The sequence below is a fragment of the Anabrus simplex genome, chromosome 3 (assembly GCF_040414725.1).
Source record: "Anabrus simplex isolate iqAnaSimp1 chromosome 3, ASM4041472v1, whole genome shotgun sequence".
Lineage (NCBI taxonomy): Eukaryota > Metazoa > Arthropoda > Insecta > Orthoptera > Tettigoniidae > Anabrus > Anabrus simplex.
This window is the reverse complement of record NC_090267.1, coordinates 97,704,593-97,725,480: the sequence shown is the minus strand read 5'-3', so window position 1 is coordinate 97,725,480 and position 20,888 is coordinate 97,704,593. Positions and strand designations below refer to the sequence as shown.

The 20,888-nt window shown below is 41.3% G+C and overlaps 1 protein-coding gene across 1 annotated transcript in view; it reads right to left on the bottom strand.

The window, feature by feature from the left end:
* Positions 1 to 20,888, bottom strand: part of LOC136866023 (ankyrin repeat and SAM domain-containing protein 1A) — an 878,495-nt gene that overhangs the window by 552,969 nt on the left and 304,638 nt on the right. Inside the window, exon 4 of the mRNA XM_067142633.2 lies at positions 3,066 to 3,211. Within this exon, the coding sequence (XP_066998734.2) occupies positions 3,066 to 3,211 (146 nt within the window). The remainder of the gene's footprint in view (positions 1 to 3,065; positions 3,212 to 20,888) is intronic.

The following is a 20,888-nucleotide window of genomic DNA, read 5'->3' as shown; positions in this document are numbered from 1 at the left end:
CACCGTGGACACATCCCTATGGGTATCGGCTGCGATTTGACGAAGCGACCAACCTGCCCTTCTCAGCCCGATCACCATACCCCTCGTAAAGTCGTCTGTCTGCTGGAAATGCCTCCGTTGACGGCGGCCTGGCATTCTTAGCTATACACGTGTCATGTGGCACACGACAACACGTTCTACAATGACTGTCGGCTGACAAATCACGGTACGAAGTGGGCCATTTGCCAACGCCGTGTCCCATTTATCGTTCGCTACGTGCGCAGCACAGCGGCGCATTTCACATCATGAGCATACCTCAGTGACGTCAGTCTACCCTGCAATTGGCATAAAGTTCTGACCACTCCTTCTTGGTGTTGCATTTGCTCTGTCAGTCAGTGTATATAGAAGATTTGGTTTGTCAAAATTCGTACATAGGTCCAGTTAAATTTTCGCCTGTCTGTCTGTGGCGACATCATGGGAAATCAGCTGAACAAAATTTCTCGAAAGTAGGTATTTAGGTTCAGGTATATCTGTGTTGTGCATCAGGATATATACTGTATTATTTGGTTATTATTCAGTGCCATTGCGATTTTAAGAGTCGAAATTAAGAAATTTCAAATTTCCCCGTTAACATTTGCTGTATCGTAAACCGACACATTTAAAAGACAATAACAGTTCAGATCTTTTATACAGAATGAACCGAAATTCGCGCACTCGGGCGTCGCAGCGCGACTCCTCACATGCCAGCAATAAAAAAGGTCTCTCAAAAAAGTTCGTCCTGCGAGTATATCCGGCCGAAAAAGGACGTTGAAGAGTGACAATCTGGCAACACTGTAAACACGTGTAGGGTAACTAGCTCTGTCAGCACATATTAGTCGTGCTGTACAGTTGGTGCAGTGGACAGAGTTTTGGGTTAGCATGCACGAGGTCGAGGGGTCGGTCCTGGGTTGAGGCGTTATCGTCAACAGCGAATAAATTCAAGCCCACGACGTGGAAAGGGCGTCTTTCGAAGCTGACAAATGAAAACAATTGTTCGTCCACTTCTAGGATTGTAGTATGTACGTGCAAATGGTTTCCAGAGGACCCGCTGCAATCGCTGTTGACGATAAAGATGCCAGATACCATACCACCTGGACTACATTTACGAAATAAAAAACATACTCCTCAATGCTTCATTCAGTATCATAGCGCCGATGCGTAGTTTTCCTAAAAAGGAATCAAAAATGAAGCATCAGCATGCTTTATCGTATCTGCCGGCGTACGTTCGTACAGCATCTCTATCTCGGAATCATGTCTTCTAAACCTGCTACCTATCTTTATCAGGGAAATAAATCCTGTGTTTGAAAGTTGATGCAAATAACATGTACCTTGTCAAAAAACACCGCTTCAACTTCAACAAACATGCTCAAAATATGACCTGATATCACTAAAATGAACAAAATATGACCAAAGCAATAAAATGACCGAAATATGCACTTATATGCAACATGAAATTGCTTTAAACTGGTCAGGAAGCCATGATTCACAGTCATTTTTAGGATTTCTGGTAAAATGAGCTCAGGAAAGAAATATTACTCTTGCTTAACATCCGAAACTTAGTCATCATATTCTCTTTTATTTCGGCTTAGAAATATTAGACCGGGCGAGTTGGCCGTGCAGTTAGGGGCGCGCAGCTGTGAGCTTGCATCCGGGAGATAGTGGGTTCAAACCCTACTGTCGGCAGTCGTAAAAATGGTTTTCCGTGGTTTCCCGTTTTCACACTAGGCAAATGATGGGGCTGTACCTTAATTAAGGCCACGGCCGCTTCCTTCCCACTCCTACGCCTTCCCCATCCCATCGTCACCATAAGACCTATCTGTGTCGGAGTAAAGTAAAACAAATTGTAAAAATGGAAATATTAGGACATACGAGGGGTTGGCTTTCAACCCCCTCCCTCATTCTTCGACCGATCATTCCTGTACGGCATGTTTTTCTTCTCCTTTTATAGTCAACATTATCTTCCTGTTCAACGACCACATGGTTTTTCAACTTACAAAATCAGCCAGGACAACCACCACCACCACCACCACCACCACCACCACCACCACCACCATGGCCAGTTAGTTCCTTAGGAACACGACACCCGAACAATATTTTCTCGTCTTTAATGACTTGATAATTCGTGAGTACCCTATCTCCATTATTATAGCTCATATGGGAAAGAAATAAAGACCGAGCGCGAGTAGCTTTGTTGTTTGAGGCACGTAGCTGTCAGTTTGCATTCGGGAGATGGTGGGTTCGAACCCCACTGTCGACAGTCCTGAAGATGGTTTTCCTTTGTTTCCCGTTTTTACATTGGGCAAATGCTGATGGGGACGTACCTTATTCAAGGCCACGGTCTCTTCCTTCCCACTCCTAACCCTTTCCTTTCCCATCGTCGCCACAAATCCTATCGTAAAGAAAAATTGTCCGAAAAAAGTAAAATATGTAACAGATGTATACGATTGAGATGTTCTGTCATTTTTCTTGTTTACCGGGCGAGTTCGCCGTGCGGTTAGGGGCGCGCAGCTGTGAGCTTGCATCCGGGAGATACCGGGTTCGAACCCCACTGTCGGCAGTCCTGAAGATGGCTTTCCGTGGTTTCCCGTTTTCACATCAGGCAAATGCTGGGGCTGTCAGTCTACTGCATTAAATATGTCTGGTATATTATCACTAATCAATTTTTGACATGTCAACCTAGCCTTAAAATGCTTACGTTATATTTGACCTTTTTAGGTCATATTTAGCTAGTTTTTACGGCATATTTTGTGCTTCTTTAGGTCTTAAACTTCCGAACCCTAGTGATGATCTACAATTTCCCGGGGCCCTTATCCACAGCACTGCACTGACGGCTTCCTGCCATTAGTTATCTCTGCTGCTGATATTCATCTCCGGTAAATGACATTACTACCGCAATTTATAAAGGTAACTCATCAGCGAAGTGCATACAACAGCTACGGTAATTATTAATATAACCATGCCCTAATCAATGTAAGATATTCTGAATTGTGTTAGCGTTTCTTATAACCGAGACAAACTACAGAACGTTTAAGCGATAGTTTATTCACCTGCCATACTGAGCTGCCAAGTCGAGCGCCGTCTCCTCACGAGAGTTCCTGATGCTAGGGTCACACGAGTGCTCCAACAGTTGGCTGACCACTGCCGTGTGGCCATACTGAGCGGCACAGTGCAGAGCCGTCTCGTTGTCCTTCGTCTGCAACACGAAAATATTACATCATACAATATTGCAGAGCATCACACTTCTATTATAACTCATTTGTTCATTTTAAATCGAGAAATTCACAGCAGTATGTACGCTACAATACGTAGATTAAGATTACAGACACAGACATACTGTACATGTTTTATACGTAGGCCTAAACCAAAACATGTGTCCTGCAAAGTGATAATCTGAACCCACTGCTGTTCATAGTTGCAACTACAGACATCTCAGCTGCAACAAAATCAGAAAAAGTCAAGATGCTCACGTACGCCGATGACAAGGTTACTGACTTCATTCTCCCAGACAGACTTGAAAGGCCACCTTTGACAGAGTGAGAGAATGGACAGAAAGGAACGAACCCCACCCAAATGAAGAGAATACCGTACCAATGATCTTCGAAAGAGGCGGGAAACGTGGGATATTCCACATCAGACATAGCTGAAATCAATGAGTAATATCTACGAGTCAACCTCCAGACATCAGGCAATATATTTTCGTGCTATGTCAAAGATCGACTAAACGCTGCTTGGGTAGCTATAACTTGCTATAAGCGATATCCGTCCCCGAAGGCCCGGGCTTGATTCCTGATACTGCGAGAGATTTCAGAGTGGCAAGAGGGCCAGTATGTAGTTAAAATGGTTCGCGCAGCTCACCTCCATTGAGAGTGTGCCTGAAAAAAAAAAAAAAACTGCCCCACCTCCGGATGAGGTAAAGTGTTTACTTTATTAGCATTAAGTCATCTCAAATCGTTATGGTCAGACACCGTTGTTACCCAGTTAGAGTCCTATTCGTGGAAGAAATTTTCACCATCAGAATGTTTGCCAGTAGGGTGGTGGCAGACAATTTCTAATCATCATCATCATCATCATCATCATCATCATCATCATCATGATCATCATCACTATCACTATCCTCATCTAACCGTGTACCAAAAGCCTCGGTTCAATTCTAAACCTCTCCGCAGTGTTCATATAGAGTGAGGGCATACGGCCCTGTTGATGGTGATTCGTCCGTGGGATGGAGAGCAGACCTCTTGACGCTATTTGACAAGAGTAGACAATGCACCGAAACCGGATTTCACCCTCTCCCTATCTCCCTCCCACAGCCAAACGCACAGGTCGCCCTTGGGTGTCAACTAGAAAAACCTGCATTAGGCCTCACCGAAGACCAATCAATCAATCAATCAATCAATCAATCAATCAATCAATCAATCAATCAATCAATCAATCAATCAATCAATCAATCAATCAATCAATCAATCAATCAATCAATCAACATGAAAGTTAGCCCTGTAACAACTTAGGACCAGGAAAATATATGGGTACAACTAAAAAGGAGGCAGTTTGAAAGGATAGAGAAATGAAGGCAGTCTTCTTAAGGACAGAACACTGTCTGTCAAAGCAAACTCCTCTCCACTTGTATACGAACTAGCAAGAGAGGTATTCTTCGTGGAAGAACTCACAAAGAGAGGCCAGACCTTGCGTCCAACCAATTTTAATAAGCTTCAGTGTATCTGTGGAGGGACACTCAACTATAACTCGTGTATATGGGTTTAGGTCAATACGCTTTCGTTCCGAAAAAGAAAAAAAAAGGTCAAATATCATGACGCAGAATCCACTCAGACCAAGTGGAGGTGATAGAACACTAAAAGGCGAACAAATTTTACTTAAACACGCCAGGTCCGCAACCTAATAATTCCCGAAAAACTGATGAATCCCCGATTTTAATGCAACGCATATATGCTTGGAGAGTTACACTGCAGTCAACCGGAGTGGTGGACGAGTGGTCTACGCACTTCGAAAACGTGATTTCGAGTCTCGTCCCGGATATTTCTTGAATAATATAAATTAATATTTGAGGGAAGGTGAAGAAAAAATACGAACAAAAACAATACGGAAAATGCATTACACTTTATTTTCTACCTGAAATTAATATAGGCAAAATTACTGCTGATCTCTCTCTTTCTCTCTCTCTCTCTCTCTCTCTCTCTCTCTCTCTCTCTCTCTCTGTGTGTGTGGGTGTGTTTTATTTAAGGTATAAAACAAAATTCACTACAGTTTACGTAATATTTTTATTCGCATTTTTATCTTCACCTCCCTTCAAATAATAATTTATTTTGTACGAAAAGTACAGCTGCGACAAAACTCGAACTCACATCGTCGAGGTTCGCAGACAAGTACGGTAACCATGCAGCCACCCCTCCGGTTGACTGCTGTGTAACTCTCCAAGTGTATATGCGTTGTACTGGAATCGGAGATCCATCATTTTTAGGAAATTATTAGTTTGTGGACATGACATGTTTGCGTACAATGTGTTCGTCTTTCAGTGTTCTATCACCTACACTTGGTCCGAAGCGGATCCTGGGTCATGACATTTGTCCTAATTTTTTTCGAAAATGAAAGCGTATTGACCTAAACCATTAATCATTAGTAACTGTTGAGTGTCCCCATCAGGTACACCGAAGTTGGACGCAGGGTCTGGCCTCTCCTTGTCAGATTGGAGTTGTGTGTGCCGGCCACTCTAGCATTATTATGTAGAACTTCTGTAAGAACTTCGACTGAAGAAAGCCAGCATTCGGGAGAAGTTCTACATTAGCGACCTAATGGCCAGCAGTGAGTAAACACAATGTGGCTGCGAAATGAAGCAAGTAGGCCTACTGACAAGGCTCTCTGTACACGGATTCTACCACAAAATGAACCCGGTTTGGGTCACGCAGCTGTTAGCTTGCATTCGGAAAATAGTGGGTTTGAGAGCAACAGTCGGCAGCCCTGAAGATGGTTTTCCGTGGTTTCCCATTTTCACACCAGATAAATGCTGGGGCTGTACCTTAATTAAGGCCACGGCCACTTTCTTCCCACTCCTAGCCCTTTCCTATCCCATCGTCGCGATAAGACCTGTCTGTGTTCGTACGACGTAAAGCAAATGTAAAAACAACACCGGAGCCAGACTAGTAGCTTTCGTGAACGCGGCAAGGAATGCATTTCTACTACATACCTAAATCCCCGTAAGGAGTGCCATGTACTGAACTGCAACAGATGTATGGAATCTCGTAAGATAGGCTGGAGAACGATTTTATTTTTGTTGCAATACAATTATTATGTAAACCAATATTACTCTAAGATTAAGTAAAAATAAATTAATATCCTGCAATGGAGGTGAGCATCACTTATCCCTTAAATCAGATACCAGCCCTCCAGCCATTCTTAAATCTCTGGCAGTACCAGGAATCGAACCCAGGCCTCCGAGGACGGCAGGTAATAATGCTAACCATCACTAGGATTAAGCATAATCAACCCTTTGAATCTTAAAATGAGTCTCAGAAGTGCCTTTATGTCTGATAATTCACTTATTATCACCTGTACCTCAGTGACATCTACACAAATATTATCAGGAATAACCTCAAGGAACATACGTGTGCAGTATTACATTTTGTGTTGTTTACTACAAAACAATTATTACAAACCCATGGCTACATGACCTAATATTATTGTTTTTATGGTACTTTGAACAGTAAACACTGCTTCACAGAGACCCAGTTCCTTGGATGAATGCTCAACGTACTGGCCTTCAGTTCAGAGGGATGTGAGTTCGATTACCGGCGGGGCCGGGAATTTTAACTGCGTATGGTTGATTCCTCTGATTCGAGGAGTGGGTTTTTGTGTTTGTTATAATACACTTCTCTTCATCTACATACAACATTCCACACTATCGCATTGACACGTAATAGTGAATACATCCCACCATATTTTGTAAAACTGTGCAAAATCTCCAAGTGTCGACCCTAATACATTTGGAAGAAGAAGAAGAAGCAGAAGAAGAATAAGAAGCATTGCTTAACAAAGCTCTATCTCTATGTAGAGATGAAATTTTTTCTTTACGGGCTGAGCCCTAAAACAATAATCACCACTACCAACGCAAATATTAACGTGATAGCAAGTTATAAGAAATCCACAAATATTACCGTAGTACCTACGTATGACGTACTTAAGACTTTTAATATCTCTGTAATTTCTCAATTAGGCCTACCATTCTAAGAACACGCAAAATAAAATTATTTTCAATTAATATTTACGATTCAAAAGACATAAAACGTAGTACGACGTTCGACCATTACATACTGCAGAATACAACAAACTCAGACATTTAACCAAACACGCTCGCCAGTTAACTTCCGTCCTCACATACTAGATTCTATACACTGGACCGAAAATAACTATCACTTTCCACTAACTAAATTTTGTTCCACAGAAATTCTTTTAAATGCTGGTAAATTTACCCACACAACGATGACATTTTGGACCACCTTCAAATACCATCAGGCTGAAGTTATTTTTCCCTAACATCGCACACTTTCTGTCTTATTACCGCATTATATACAGTATATCCCATATTTGATAACATATTATTGCGTACTGCAATGGGAAGTACTTTTACTAACAAACTGGAAGAAGAGTGGGTCCGATGCATTAAGTGAAGAGTCTTGGTGTCACCAAGAGTGTTCTGGAGAAGAAGACTATAAGAGTTTAACATATGCTTTTTGTTTTGAGGATTACAGGAATGTTTTACCATTTTGTGTTACACTAACTTATTCATACATAACTCCTGCGAGATTTTTAAATGATTAAGGGCATATCTTTTGAGAATATGAATGTATACATGAAAATAAAATATACTTTTGTTTAAGTACCATAACACGTTGCACAACGTTTAAGCACTACACAGAAAACAACGCGTTCCACGTATGTACTGTATTTAGTTTTAATGAACACTGTGCCACTTTCCAAGGAATACAAATGTAACATTTTTCCTCTGTTTGGTAAAAGGAAAGAAAGAGTGTGATATTCGGCAAGTTTGCCAAGATAAATTCGTTATCTGAATTTTACAATGATTTTGTGAACTACGATCCTACTCAGGCCACTCAAGCAAATGTCTTTCCAAATCAGCTTGCCCTTCAGCCTCAGCTAAATTAAGAACGGACAGATCCAGTACAGGATGTATAATAGAGAAAAAATGAGCTAGAAACTAACGAGCTCTCCTGCGAATTGCAAGAAGCGATACGACAATGCAAGAACAATAAAACAGCTGCAATGGATGAAATACGGATGGGGCAAATAAAATAACTCGGACAAGTAACCAAGAAATGCCCTGTTGAACTCGTTAATAAATGCTTGCGACATAATCAGATTTCAAAAATATGGAGAAAAACCAAAGGAGTTGCCATTCTGAAACCTTGGGAAAGAATCATCTAACCCTAAACGGTATCGACCTATTTCACCCCTACGTCACCTTTAGAAGGTACTCGAAAGGCTTACTTAAACCATTTGGCCCCTATAACTGATAGTTTGTTTATACCTCAACAAGCAGGCTTCAGATCTCAAAGGAATTGCACAGCACCAGTAGCCCATTTCACTCAATTGAAAGATGTGATGTTACTGAAGTTACTTTTATTGACTTACCTTTTAACAAGATGCTTTACGTCGCACCGACACAGATAGGTCTTACGGCGACGATGGGAAAGAATAGGGCTAGGAGTGGGAAGGAAGCGGCCGTGGCCTAAAGTTACAGCCCCAGCATTTGCCTGGTGTGAAAATGGGAAACCACGGAAAACCATCTTCACGGCTGTCGACAGTGGGGTTCGAACCCACTATCTCCCGAATACTGGATACTGGTCGCACTTAAGCGACTACAGCTATCGAGCTCGGTATTGATTTATCCTCACCCTATGATACTGTTTAACACTGTATAATACTTCAGGAGATCTACAACGTGACACACGATCATGGCTTCATGGAAATAATTGACACTTTGTTATACAATCGTAGATTCTTTGTTGAATCTCAAGGAAGACGAAGTTGTTGGAGAAACCAAAAGAATGTCATGCCCCAAGAAAGTGCTTTGTCCCATCTGCTGTGTAATAATATACACTAACGGCCAACCAAGACAATGCAAGAGCTTTATACATGCCGATGATCTTGCTTTAGCAACTCAAACATCCGAGTTTGAGGAAGCTGAACGAGTTCTTACACCAGCACTGAGAACTTCTTTCACTGAATATTATAATATGCCTACGAACCACCTGAAACCAAATTTTAAAAAACACACACACACACACACACACACACACACACACACACACACACACACACACACACACACACACACACACACACACACACACACACACACACACACACACACACACACACACACACACACACACACACACACACACACACACACACACACACACACACACACACACACACACACACACACACACACACAAAATGTATATGCTTTCCACCTCCGAAACAAACAGGCAAATAGAAAACTGAAAGTTAACTGGGAGAGCACCGGGTTGGGACACTGATTTATGCCAAAATACCTTTGCGTCACTTTGGACAGGTCTCTAACATACTGTAAACACTGTCTCAATACAAAGCGAAAGATATCAGTCCGAAATAACATCATTCGGAAACTCACTGACCGTAATTGCGGAGCCCACCCTCAAGTTATAAGAACTTCCACCATGACACTGTTTCTCTACAGAGGTGTATGCATGTCCTGTATGGCATAGCTCCGCTCATGCAAAGCAAGTGGATGTCGCGCTAAATGATACTCTCACACTGATTACTGGGTGTTTGAAACCAACACCTACATAAAAGGTTCATTGCTTGGCAGGAATTGCACCATCTGATATACGGCGGAAAGTAACTGCAGATACAGAGAGAAAGAAGGCTGAAATAGATCAGTTACACCCAGTCCATGGTCATCAACCACCAAGATCTAGGTTGAAATCCGGGAAACGATTCTTCTGTTCAACAACTGTGGACTGCTAGATCTGACCATCTTCAAACGTGGATGAGACTTATTGAATGTTTACCTCCTGGATGTACTCTAGACTGGTTAAGCTGGAGATCATTGAACAGACTATGATCGGGTGTTGGCAAATCGAGGGACAACCTTGTCAAATGGGGCTATTCCAAAGAAAAAATACTATATGACTCTTAAGAAGAGCAGACAATGAGCCAGCTATGCCAATGCCAACTCTATTCTGAGTCATACAATGACGGAGAGTTACGGAAGGCTGAAGAAAATGCAGTTGCTGTTGTCCGATTCTGGGCGAAGATTATTTAATTTTCTTCCCTTGGTGATGGAATTACTCAATTGTTACATTCCATTATTTTACACATTTATGTCATGTTAAAATTTGTTTAGCTTCTGACTCGAGTGAATAAATAAATAAATCGCAATATTTTGTAAAAGTAAATTTTGAAAAAGAACAAATTGATCACACGCATTCAACCAAAATACTATCACATTAAGAACGACTGGTTACTTTTAAAAACTTTATATATTTTCATGGAATTGCAAATAATGTTGGTAGAAATGGGTGCGTTTTAAGGCGGCATACTTCCCTTACTGAATACAATTCAGTAAAGATAGTTTTTTTTTTTTTTTTTTTGGCATACTTCAAAGAGCAGTGTGTGGTGAACATTCAACAGAATTTTCTCTGACGTACAGACTCAACAACAGGGTGGACGCAGATTAAATTCCGGCAAACATACGAATTACGTTACTTGTTATCTTTCCCCCCCAGAGAACTCGCGCGAGGGATGCAAAGTGCAGAGAAGAGGAAGGAACGCCGACAGTTTCCACGATACAGGAGTGACACGTTCATAACCGATCACAAAAATCATGCAGTTAACAATATACGTATATTTTTTTTTAATTTAAATATCTTTATCTCACTTCACTCTTATCCGTCGCTCTTCACTCTGACGCCCCCGTTTTAATTCGAAAACGAAACAGTTTACACAAAGAAATACCATATCCAGGTTTAGATATATAAACAAAAAATTTAAAAACGTCGCCCGGATGTAAAAAACAATAGAAAATGAAGTTAGCCCAGAGAAGTACAGGGGGCGGGAAATGAAATCTGTCCCGCTCTGGCACTTTGCTTGCCGCCTAATCCAGTTTTCCGGCTACTGAGCGACGGATGCATATTGAAATAACGCTGGGAGATGACAAGTTAAGCACTCAGGCGTATACACTCTTCACTTCTAGCAAATGTCCGCCGTGCCGTATACAGCGAGTGCGAAAAAGAGAGTGAACGTTGCATACTGTTTAGCAAAAGCTTTTTGCCGAGATTGAGTGATGCGGGATTCCTATCGGTCTGCAGCTGAGGGGAGGCAATCTAAGAATGGAATGGATTCATGATGTAGGGTTGAAATGGATAATAAAAAATATAATCCCGAGCAGCTTGACATGAACAATCGCGGTAAGAGAATCTCCATCTCCATGTGGAAAGTCCACTTACCCCAACGCTTTGATCAGATTTCTAGTTGGATGAGGATTGACTTCATTGTATTAATACACATATATACATACAAAACAATACATATAATCTGTACGGAGAGAGCGAACAAAGCAAACTTACAGAAAAAGTTTCTTTCAATGTCTAAGAAATAGGCTACATCGTATCTTGGATATATTTTAAAACCAACAAACTTCCGAAGATATTACTATCCTAGGACTTCTTCTGATTTCTGATTTAGGTGATCACTTCGGTTTAAGCAAACCAAGCTTGTATTTTTACGTGACTTGATATCGTGACATCAGGACCTCGACGCAGAATCTGAACCATATGGGCATGTCTCTTAATTTTAAAAATCCACATGCAATGGTCCGGATTCGAACTGCGGCCGTCTTGGTAAGAAGTCAAGGACGATACCACTCAACATGTATGGCCCTTTCAATTCAGATTAGACAAGTTAATTCAAGACGTAGCTATACTGTCTTTGTCTATTCAGATTTTTAAAAGTCAATTGCACAATTTCTTCATTTTAAAAGTTTAAAGTAATGGTTCTTGTTGTGGGTCACTGTACCCACCTCCTAGTTTGTGAACCATCGACAACTGCCGAGTTGCCTACTAAGTGGTCCTGAGAGTCCGGATACCAACTGCAAAGGAATAAGAGTGGATATCTCAGACACATTCTGAGTCATGGTCCTGCTTGTGCTCATGCGTCTAGGACTACACAATCCTAACCCGTTACAGAAATAATAATAATAATATTAATAATAATAATAATAATAATAATAATAATAATCATAATAAATTTCCTTTTCGTCACACCGACACAGATAGGTCTTATGGCGACGATAAGAGAAGTCATTCTCACTGAGACAAAGAGTAAGTACTTCACAAAACTTTTACCGAGCACACTCAGAATGGTTGCAAGACTCGGTCCTACGGGAATGCCAGAGTCCCTCCACTTCCGTCTGACAGGCTAGGGACTCCCAGGATTTAAAAAAAACTTTGCGAAGGAAATGGAATTCGTTGACGAGCTCTCAATATTGATATTTATCAATGGGGCTTATGAAAAAAGAATGTAGAATTCACCGTGTCAGTAAAGATGATGCTTCTGGATGAGACAGGAGTTTATGATGTTCTGGTCAGGAGAGATACCGAGGAGCAGATAAGTTTTTTTTTTTTTTTTTTTTTTTTTTTTTTTTTGCTATTTGCTTTACGTCGCACCGACACAGATATGTCTTATGGCGACGATGGGATAGGAAAGGCCTAGGAATTGCAAGGAAGCGGCCGTGGCCTTAATTAAGGTACAGCCCCGGCATTTGCCGGGTGTGAAAATGGGAAACCACGGAAAACCATCTTCAGGGCTGCCGACAGTGGGGCTCGAACCCACTATCTCCCGATTACTGGATACTGGCCGCACTTAAGCGACTGCAGGTATCAAGCTCGGTGAGGAGATAAGTGATTATAAAGTGTTCTTAATAGGTGCGAAAAAGGGAAGCGCAGAGTGTCAGGTAAGAAAATTCATCAAGAACACCATAGCAAGCAACACAGTTTCTAATATTTAGAGTGATGCTTTTACGGCTCGTAATAATCGACATCATAATATAGCTTTTGGGCTTTTGCCGTGTAAAAGGAACAATGTGAAATTCTGTACTTTTCGCAAAGAACTTTGTTCCGTGTTTTCGGAAGGAAATCTCGACTGTTCACGAGGAAGACTTCTATAATAATAGACAATAAGAAGGGGCCTCTCGGACACAATCTGAGTCGTGGCCCTCCTTGTTATTTTGTTCTCAGGTAGGTAGGATTATACAATCCACCGCAGTCCCTAACTCCTTAGACGAGAGATTCTCTAATAATACAAGACGTCCTCACCGTGAACAGAATGTAAAGGCGCGAATTATGTGGATAGCTTTAGCGGTTGGAAAAATTAAAACGAGAATAGTCCTGAAGTATTTACCATGTGAGGTGATGGTGTGGAAGAAGAAGAATAAGAAGAGGAGGAGAAAGAGGAGGAAGCTGACAAGTTTATGAAGTATTGAGTGACACCGTAGTCAGGGTCAACAGCAAAGACAGGATAGTGCTAATGGGTGATTTCAATATGAAAGCTAGAAATAGAACTGACGGATAAGAGAAGATAATGGGTTAGTGTGGGGATGATATGGAAGATGATAAGAATGGGAAGCGTTCTCTTACAATAATTGGGCCGATGACCTAGATGTTAGGCCCCTTTAAGGAAAAAGCATCTTACAATAATGTAAGGTGCGCGGTTTGGATTATAACTGCACTGTAGATATTTTAGTTAATTAATGTGAGGTGGCGACTGACATACATCACAGTAAACTTTTTCATGCATCTATTCAGATGACATCCCAGAGGATATTCTAATATTGTGCAAAGAGTACTTATTCAGAAAACAGATATGGATCGAGGTGATAAGAACTAAATTCAGCAAATAAAACAGGAGTGTTTTTCGCAACGTCATTATTCCAGTAAACGTAAATTCTGAACGGGGTACAACAGGTTTCTGACAAGGACCGAAAGAGAATTCAAAAGTCAACAGTTTTGGATGTCTTAACTGAAAAAAGTTCTTTTCGAACATATAGAAAGTGTAAAATAAATAAATAAATAAATAAATAAATAAATAAATAAATAAATAAATAAATAAATAAATAAATAAATAAATAAATAAATAAATGAATAAATAAATAAATAAATAAAATAAATAAATAAATAAAATAAATAAATAAATAAACAGATAAAAATCAGTCTCATGATTCCATGAACCCGTAATGTGTACTTTAAAAAAATCAGTTCAAACAATGTTACCCAATCTGAACTTAAAAATCTATATGGCTAAACTGAATTTTGACAGCGAGTGTTTGTTCGCATCTTCTTATGACAGTGAAGTTAATAATCTTTCAATGAGATGCTCAGCAACCTACTTCAGAATGACTACTTTGCTTGACCCATACAAGCACAGATATAAAAAATAAATATAGCTATGCATGCACGTGGTGTTTATGTCTTTGTGAATGTACAATTCACTACTTCGGTTAGATAGGGCTTTCTTTGATAGAGTGTTAAGGACAGTCGTGCACAATTTAAAGGAGGAAAATTAATGTAAGATAATATAAAGTAATGGTGGAAGGTAGGTACGCAGCTAGAGAACTTACCACAAAATATTCATTAAGCTGCTTAATATGCGAAAATACTTATTTTTACAATTCGTTTCACAAGCAAATATAAAGGATACTCGACCCGGGCAGAGCGGCTCAGACGGTTAAGGAGCTGGCTTTCTGAGCCTAACTAAGCAGCTTCGATCCTGGCTCAGACTGGTGATATCTGAAGGTGCTCAAATATGTAAGCCCCGTGCTAATAGAATTACCGCACGTAAAGGAGCTCTCGCGGGACGAAATTCCGGCAACTCAGCGTTATTAAATGATACTCGAACCAAATGTTCAAATTCAAAAGTAAATCAAGTCGAAATAAATTTCTTTGTCAAACGTGTTAGTACGAACCAAAGCAAATCAGTATTAAACATGGGCAAATTCCTACAGTATGATACGTAAGAAGTATCTGATGCACTGAGAAAAGCTATCAAAACTAGAGAAGTTACAGCGGACTGTAAGGAATTTTACAAGGTCAGTTATGTCACTATCCCATAAAGAAGGCCAAGCACGTGCGTATGCCGGTCAGTTTGCGCATTCTTTCTGTAAGGAACCTCGCAACAAGATTCGCTCCACTGGTAGCTAAGCATTACCGTGTGCTAAGCCAAAGGTGCGGATAGGGCTTATCTGAACCGTGCCTGATGCTGTTATCCACCGACTGCGTGCAACAGTCGGACTGAATTCAATACAAGTGGATTGTGTGGTCTAGGGGTTACACCACACTGGTGAACACGAGACATGTGGCAGGCTTGCTATTCAACCAATGTACTACTCCTCCATATGCCCACATCTAGAAGATCACGCCATGTAACTACTCAAAGCACTAGCCACAGAAATGTGCAACACCTCTCTCACTCATAGATACAAGCCTAAGCAACTAGAAGCAAAAAAGAAAAAAACCACAATTGGAGTATAAGAAATTAGCGTCCTAAGTCTAAACAGAGCAGCTGAATAGTAGTATAATCTGTCTTGAAAACCAATCACAAGACAAACATTGAAAACAGGTAAGGCAGGAAATAAGAGATTTTAAATAGTTAAGTAAATTTTGCTTGTGAAACGGCAAAGTAAGATGCGAGGCTGAAACTAGAAGGATACAAAATATTAACAAGCTCAGGCAAGGAAGTAAAGATTTTTGTTTTAAAAAACGTACATATATCCATCAGAATGTAGTTTCGGAATGTCTGTGGGGGGCCGTAGCATAGTATAAAAACGAAACATGTACTATAATGTGTGTCTGAAGGCTCAAAGGCACTTTTCATTGTATTCACTAATTATATAAGAATGTCTACTCAAATAACTTCACGGTATATGCGCTACCGACGTTAAATGTAGAGGGGGGGGGGGAATCGTAAAAATGTAGCTTGATTGTCTATATTTCATATTTATGTTGTCCGGCTCCATAGCTAAATGGTTAGTGTTCTGGCCTTAGGTCTAGGGAGCCCGGGTTCGACTCCCGGCCGCGTCAGGAATTTTAATTTTTTCTATTTGCTTTACGTCGCACCGACACAGATAGGTCTTACGGGGACTATGGGACAGGAAAGGCCTAGGCAAGGGGAAGGAAGCGGCCTTGGCGATAATTAAGGTACAGCCCCAGCATTTACCTGGTGTGAAAATGGGAAACCACGGAAAACCTTCTTCAGGCTGCCGACAGTGGGATTCGAACCCACTACCTTCCGGATTCGAGCTCACAGCTGCGCGCCCCTCACCGCATGGTCAACTCGCCCGGTAAAGGAATTTTAACAGTAACTGGTTTATTCCGATGGCCCGGGGACTAGACGTGTGTGCTGTTATCATTAGAATTCATCATAGGTAAGGCTCCATCACCACAGACGCGCAGGTCGCCTATACGGCGTCAAATCGAAAGATGCACCAGACCTCTTCCGAGGCCAACGCCAACAGCATTTGACAGAAGCAGAACAGCCACAAGTTTGCTCAAATTTTCCTTTCTTTTCTGGACCTCATTTTGGCACAATGCTACACTGAAAAGATATTGAAGCTATTAACGTTTCGCTCTTAGAAAATGCACCAATAAGACGTTCCAGTTTATTTCGCTATCCCGGGTAATGCGCACATTTTTCTTTTTGCCAGGTCCCCAGATATTTCCTACAAAAAGTCATTATAAAATACCCCGTTAAACCGCACTTATCTCCCGTCTAAGACGCCCTTTTTCGAAGGGAATATCCTTCGGTTAATTTTCGGCAAAGTTCAGAAGAAATGAAAAATTTTACTTCCTGTTCGCAAGTGTACCTACAGGCCTGAAACAAACTGTAAATGTTACCTGCAGCTAAACACTAGATAGAGTATGTTGACATTCAGAGTTCGCAATCAGCTTACCTTAGTCTCACTATGGAGAGTCTGCAGTGTGTCTTGTGGAGACGACGACGGGTGTTGTCGAACTGGTCCAATGTATATAGGAATTTGGAGATCAACCAATTAGTGGGGTCGAACTGTTCCGTTGGTTACCACAGGGGATGGGGTCGAACTGGTCCGACGGTAAAATATCAAATCCAAGGATCGAAAAAACCTTATCATCCGCTCATATATTATACCAACTGCCTCAATAAAATGACACAAGCAATACAGTAAATATATGCAGCGGCCTTTAGGCGTGGTCAAATGACGTATACAAGTTCTCCATTTACTATTCGGGCATCTAGGATTTGTAAGCTTTTCGCGGTCTTATATCCTTATTCTCAAGAAAGATCTCGTATCACCGAATATAGTTAAACGATAGTAGGCCACTGAACACAAAGCGTACATAAATATAAAGGGTGCGGCAGAAATAACAGACGAATTTCAAACGTAAATAACTCGGCAACGCAACAAACCATTTAAAGATTTGTTGCACAGTTGGAAAGAGTAGTGTTTGCCATTTGTCGCCATATATACATACACATTAGGTTTTGAAAATAAAGTCATCCAAATGCCGACCGTCCTGTTCGATGCACCTCTGAAGCCTCTCCCTGAAGTTCCGCATGACTTCCTTGAGCATGTCGTGTGGTATTGGCTCAATTTATTTCACGGATTGCAGCTTTCAGGTCATATAGTGTTCGCGGCTTACGTCGGAAGACGCGATCCTTCAAATATCCCCAGAGAAAGAAATCGCACGGGGCGAGGTCAGGGAAACGGCCTGGCCATGGAACGTCACGCCGTAAGGAGATGGAAACATTTCTCTGAGGAGACCCATCGACGCCCTGGCTGTGTGTGCAGTGGCACCATCTTGTTGGAACCACACAGCAGGATTCCTTAAGTCTGTGAGTGTCGGCTGCAGGAAATTGCCCATAACAGAATGGTGTTAATGCTAGGAACTTTCTCATGTCCACCTAAGCCAAAGTGTCTGCGAAACAAACGCTGTGTTGTGGCAACAAAGTCGGCTTTTTGAAATAAGTCTATCACGAAACCTCGGTGCTCACCATTCCACGCCATGCTAGTGACTGGCTGGCTGGCTGGCTGGCTGACTGACTAGCGCGGACGAGACAATGCACGTGTCGTCCAAGGCCAAGACCAAGACCGCGCGCACCACGACAATAACACCTGTTTGAAAGATGAGGCCAATGCGACCTTTAGTTCGCTCCAATCTACTGTAAGATAAATGGCAAACCCTGCTCTGTTAACCTGGCAACAAAATTTTGAATGACTTGTCGCACTGCTGAATTATTTACGTCTGAAATTCCTCAGGCATTTCTGCCGCACCCTGTATTTTGAGATAAATTCAACAATAAAAACAATGTGTTTCTGTCTATGTTCCATATTTAACGGGCAAGTCAAGGAAGGTGCGATTCTCCCTTAGTAGAGGGGAAGTAGGAGTGGGTGTGTATTCGTTTCTGACATGAGTTATGTTTATCTGACGGCCACTTGCTGTATTGAGTGTGTGCTGTGAGCATCCAGTATAATGGGCCGCAAAAGAACAAATACCTCGTTCGAACAATGTTAGCTGATGATTTTTCACCATGTTCGAGGAAGTACAGAAAGGAAAATTGTGCAAATGTTAAACATGAGCAAAAGCACAGTACATGATATAATAAGACGTTTCAAACACGAAGACAGGATCGATTCTATATCTCAATAAGGGCGACCAGAAAGTCTCAGCGAGAGAGAGAAAAAAGAAAATACCCATTAGGAAAATCAAGAGAGAGCCGAAGCTGAGTGCCCCAGAACCTGCTGCCGAACTTTTACAAGAAACGGGAAAGTCTGTGTGCGCAGAAACTGTTCGTAAACACATCAGGAAGGCTGGATACAACGGACGAGTGGCAAGGAAGAAACCATACAGCAGTGAAGTAAATAGAAGGAAACGACTTGCGTTTGCCAGACAGTACAAAAAATATTATGGAAATTGGTGGAAAGATGTAATTTTCGCAGGCGAAAGTAAGTTAAGCGTCTTTTCATCCGATGGACGGCGGAACGTATGGCGCAAACCGAATGAACTCAATACTAAAAACTTGCAACCAACAGCGAAACAGGGTAGTGGAAATGTAAAGATGTGGGGTCGCATGGCGTCGTCTGAAGTGGGAAAAATTGAATTTATAGAGAACACCATAGACCACATGGGTTATTTGAGGATCCTAAAGAATAATGTGCATACTAGTGCAGAGAAGCTTGATATGAGGAACACATTCCGATTTTACGAGGACAATGATCCGAAGCATAAAGTTTAGGTTAGTAACCCATTCGGGAATTCCTGCCTCTAACTGCCAACTACCCGTCGGACCAGTTCAACCGGGACCTTTCGTTATGGAAGAAAAATATACTGCACCAGGAAGGCATAGGCCCTGGCACATATAAATTTTATTTTCTAGCATACAATTCAATTCTGATGCATGAACACCTGTGTGAGAGAATGTTCTCGTACCCACTGCACTACACGAGGGAGAACGCAAGTCAAGCAAGGTCAAGTGACGTCACCGCCGCCTGAAGCTTACTTCCCCTACGGAAGTTTCTCGGTTATTTTTATGAACTTTTTAACGCCTCGACCGCTTGACACGAGACCAACGCTGAATTGTAGCTAATATTCTGGAAGGGTAACCCTGCAAATTTGAAGTCAATCCGTCCAGTGGTTTCCGAAATATGATAATTTAAAGTTTGGGAGGAATCCTCGCCCCTTCATCACCTGATTCCAAGAGCTGCTCGCCAGACCTGTATAAATAGGCCACTGGGCCAAGGCCATAACCAGTCCTGTGTGCACAGTATGTGTGCAGAAAGTATGCTCCGTCGCGATTCGCGAGGACATAATCGTGGCCGCACTCAAACGCTGTTGAAATAGTAAAAGAACGTCGTACCGTACGTAAAGTTTCCGCCGCGCCGCGACGACTGTAAGATTCTAGACGTTTCTCAAGGTGAATTATTGTAATATAATACTTGTAAATTTATTAAAAAGATGAAGCTATAATTAGAAGTGAGAATTGACGTGTCCAATATTTTACTGACCAATATACGACACCGTGAACTGTACTAATTTCGCATAATTCTGAACTGTGATATCATAAATCATTGCGTGTGGTAAACTGAAATCATAATTTAAGACCACTTCCATCAATCTAAGACATATTTCTCTTACGATAATATATCAGTGAGCTGTGTGAGACTGTATTTACTGGACATTCGTCCCATAACAGGGCAAGAATTAACTATTTTCCTTGTGCACTTTCTCGATCTTTCAATCACCACTGCGAGAAACCCAGTGAATATTAAGGATTTTTTACAATAATATTAAGTAGTACAGACTAGTGTGCTGTAAATACAACTATAAAATCGCCTTAATCTGTTAACAATATTTGTCCAGAGACTGTTATAAATCACGTTTTCAAGTGCTTATGGACAGTGTTCATTACTTTACAATCGAATCTCAGACATAATTAGGGACGATTATGAACTGTGTTAATTTTCAAACCCATGAACTGTGTATATAAGAACTGTGTTTTCTGCAGCATGGGCTGTGAATGTTAATTCAACACCGTAAAATCAGTATAAGAATAGAACTGTGCATTACGACGGTGTTTAGTATTAATATCCGTTATATTTATGAATTCAATAGTGCCAATTGAACTTTCCGTGTTCCGTCATTACCTCCAAGAACAACGGAAATCTTGGCAAAAGTACTACGAGATCCTGCTACATCAAACGTCGCTTCCAACGAGGGATTTACATGGTTTCTTCAGTTAAGGTACCCATCGAGGGACGTCGACGAGGG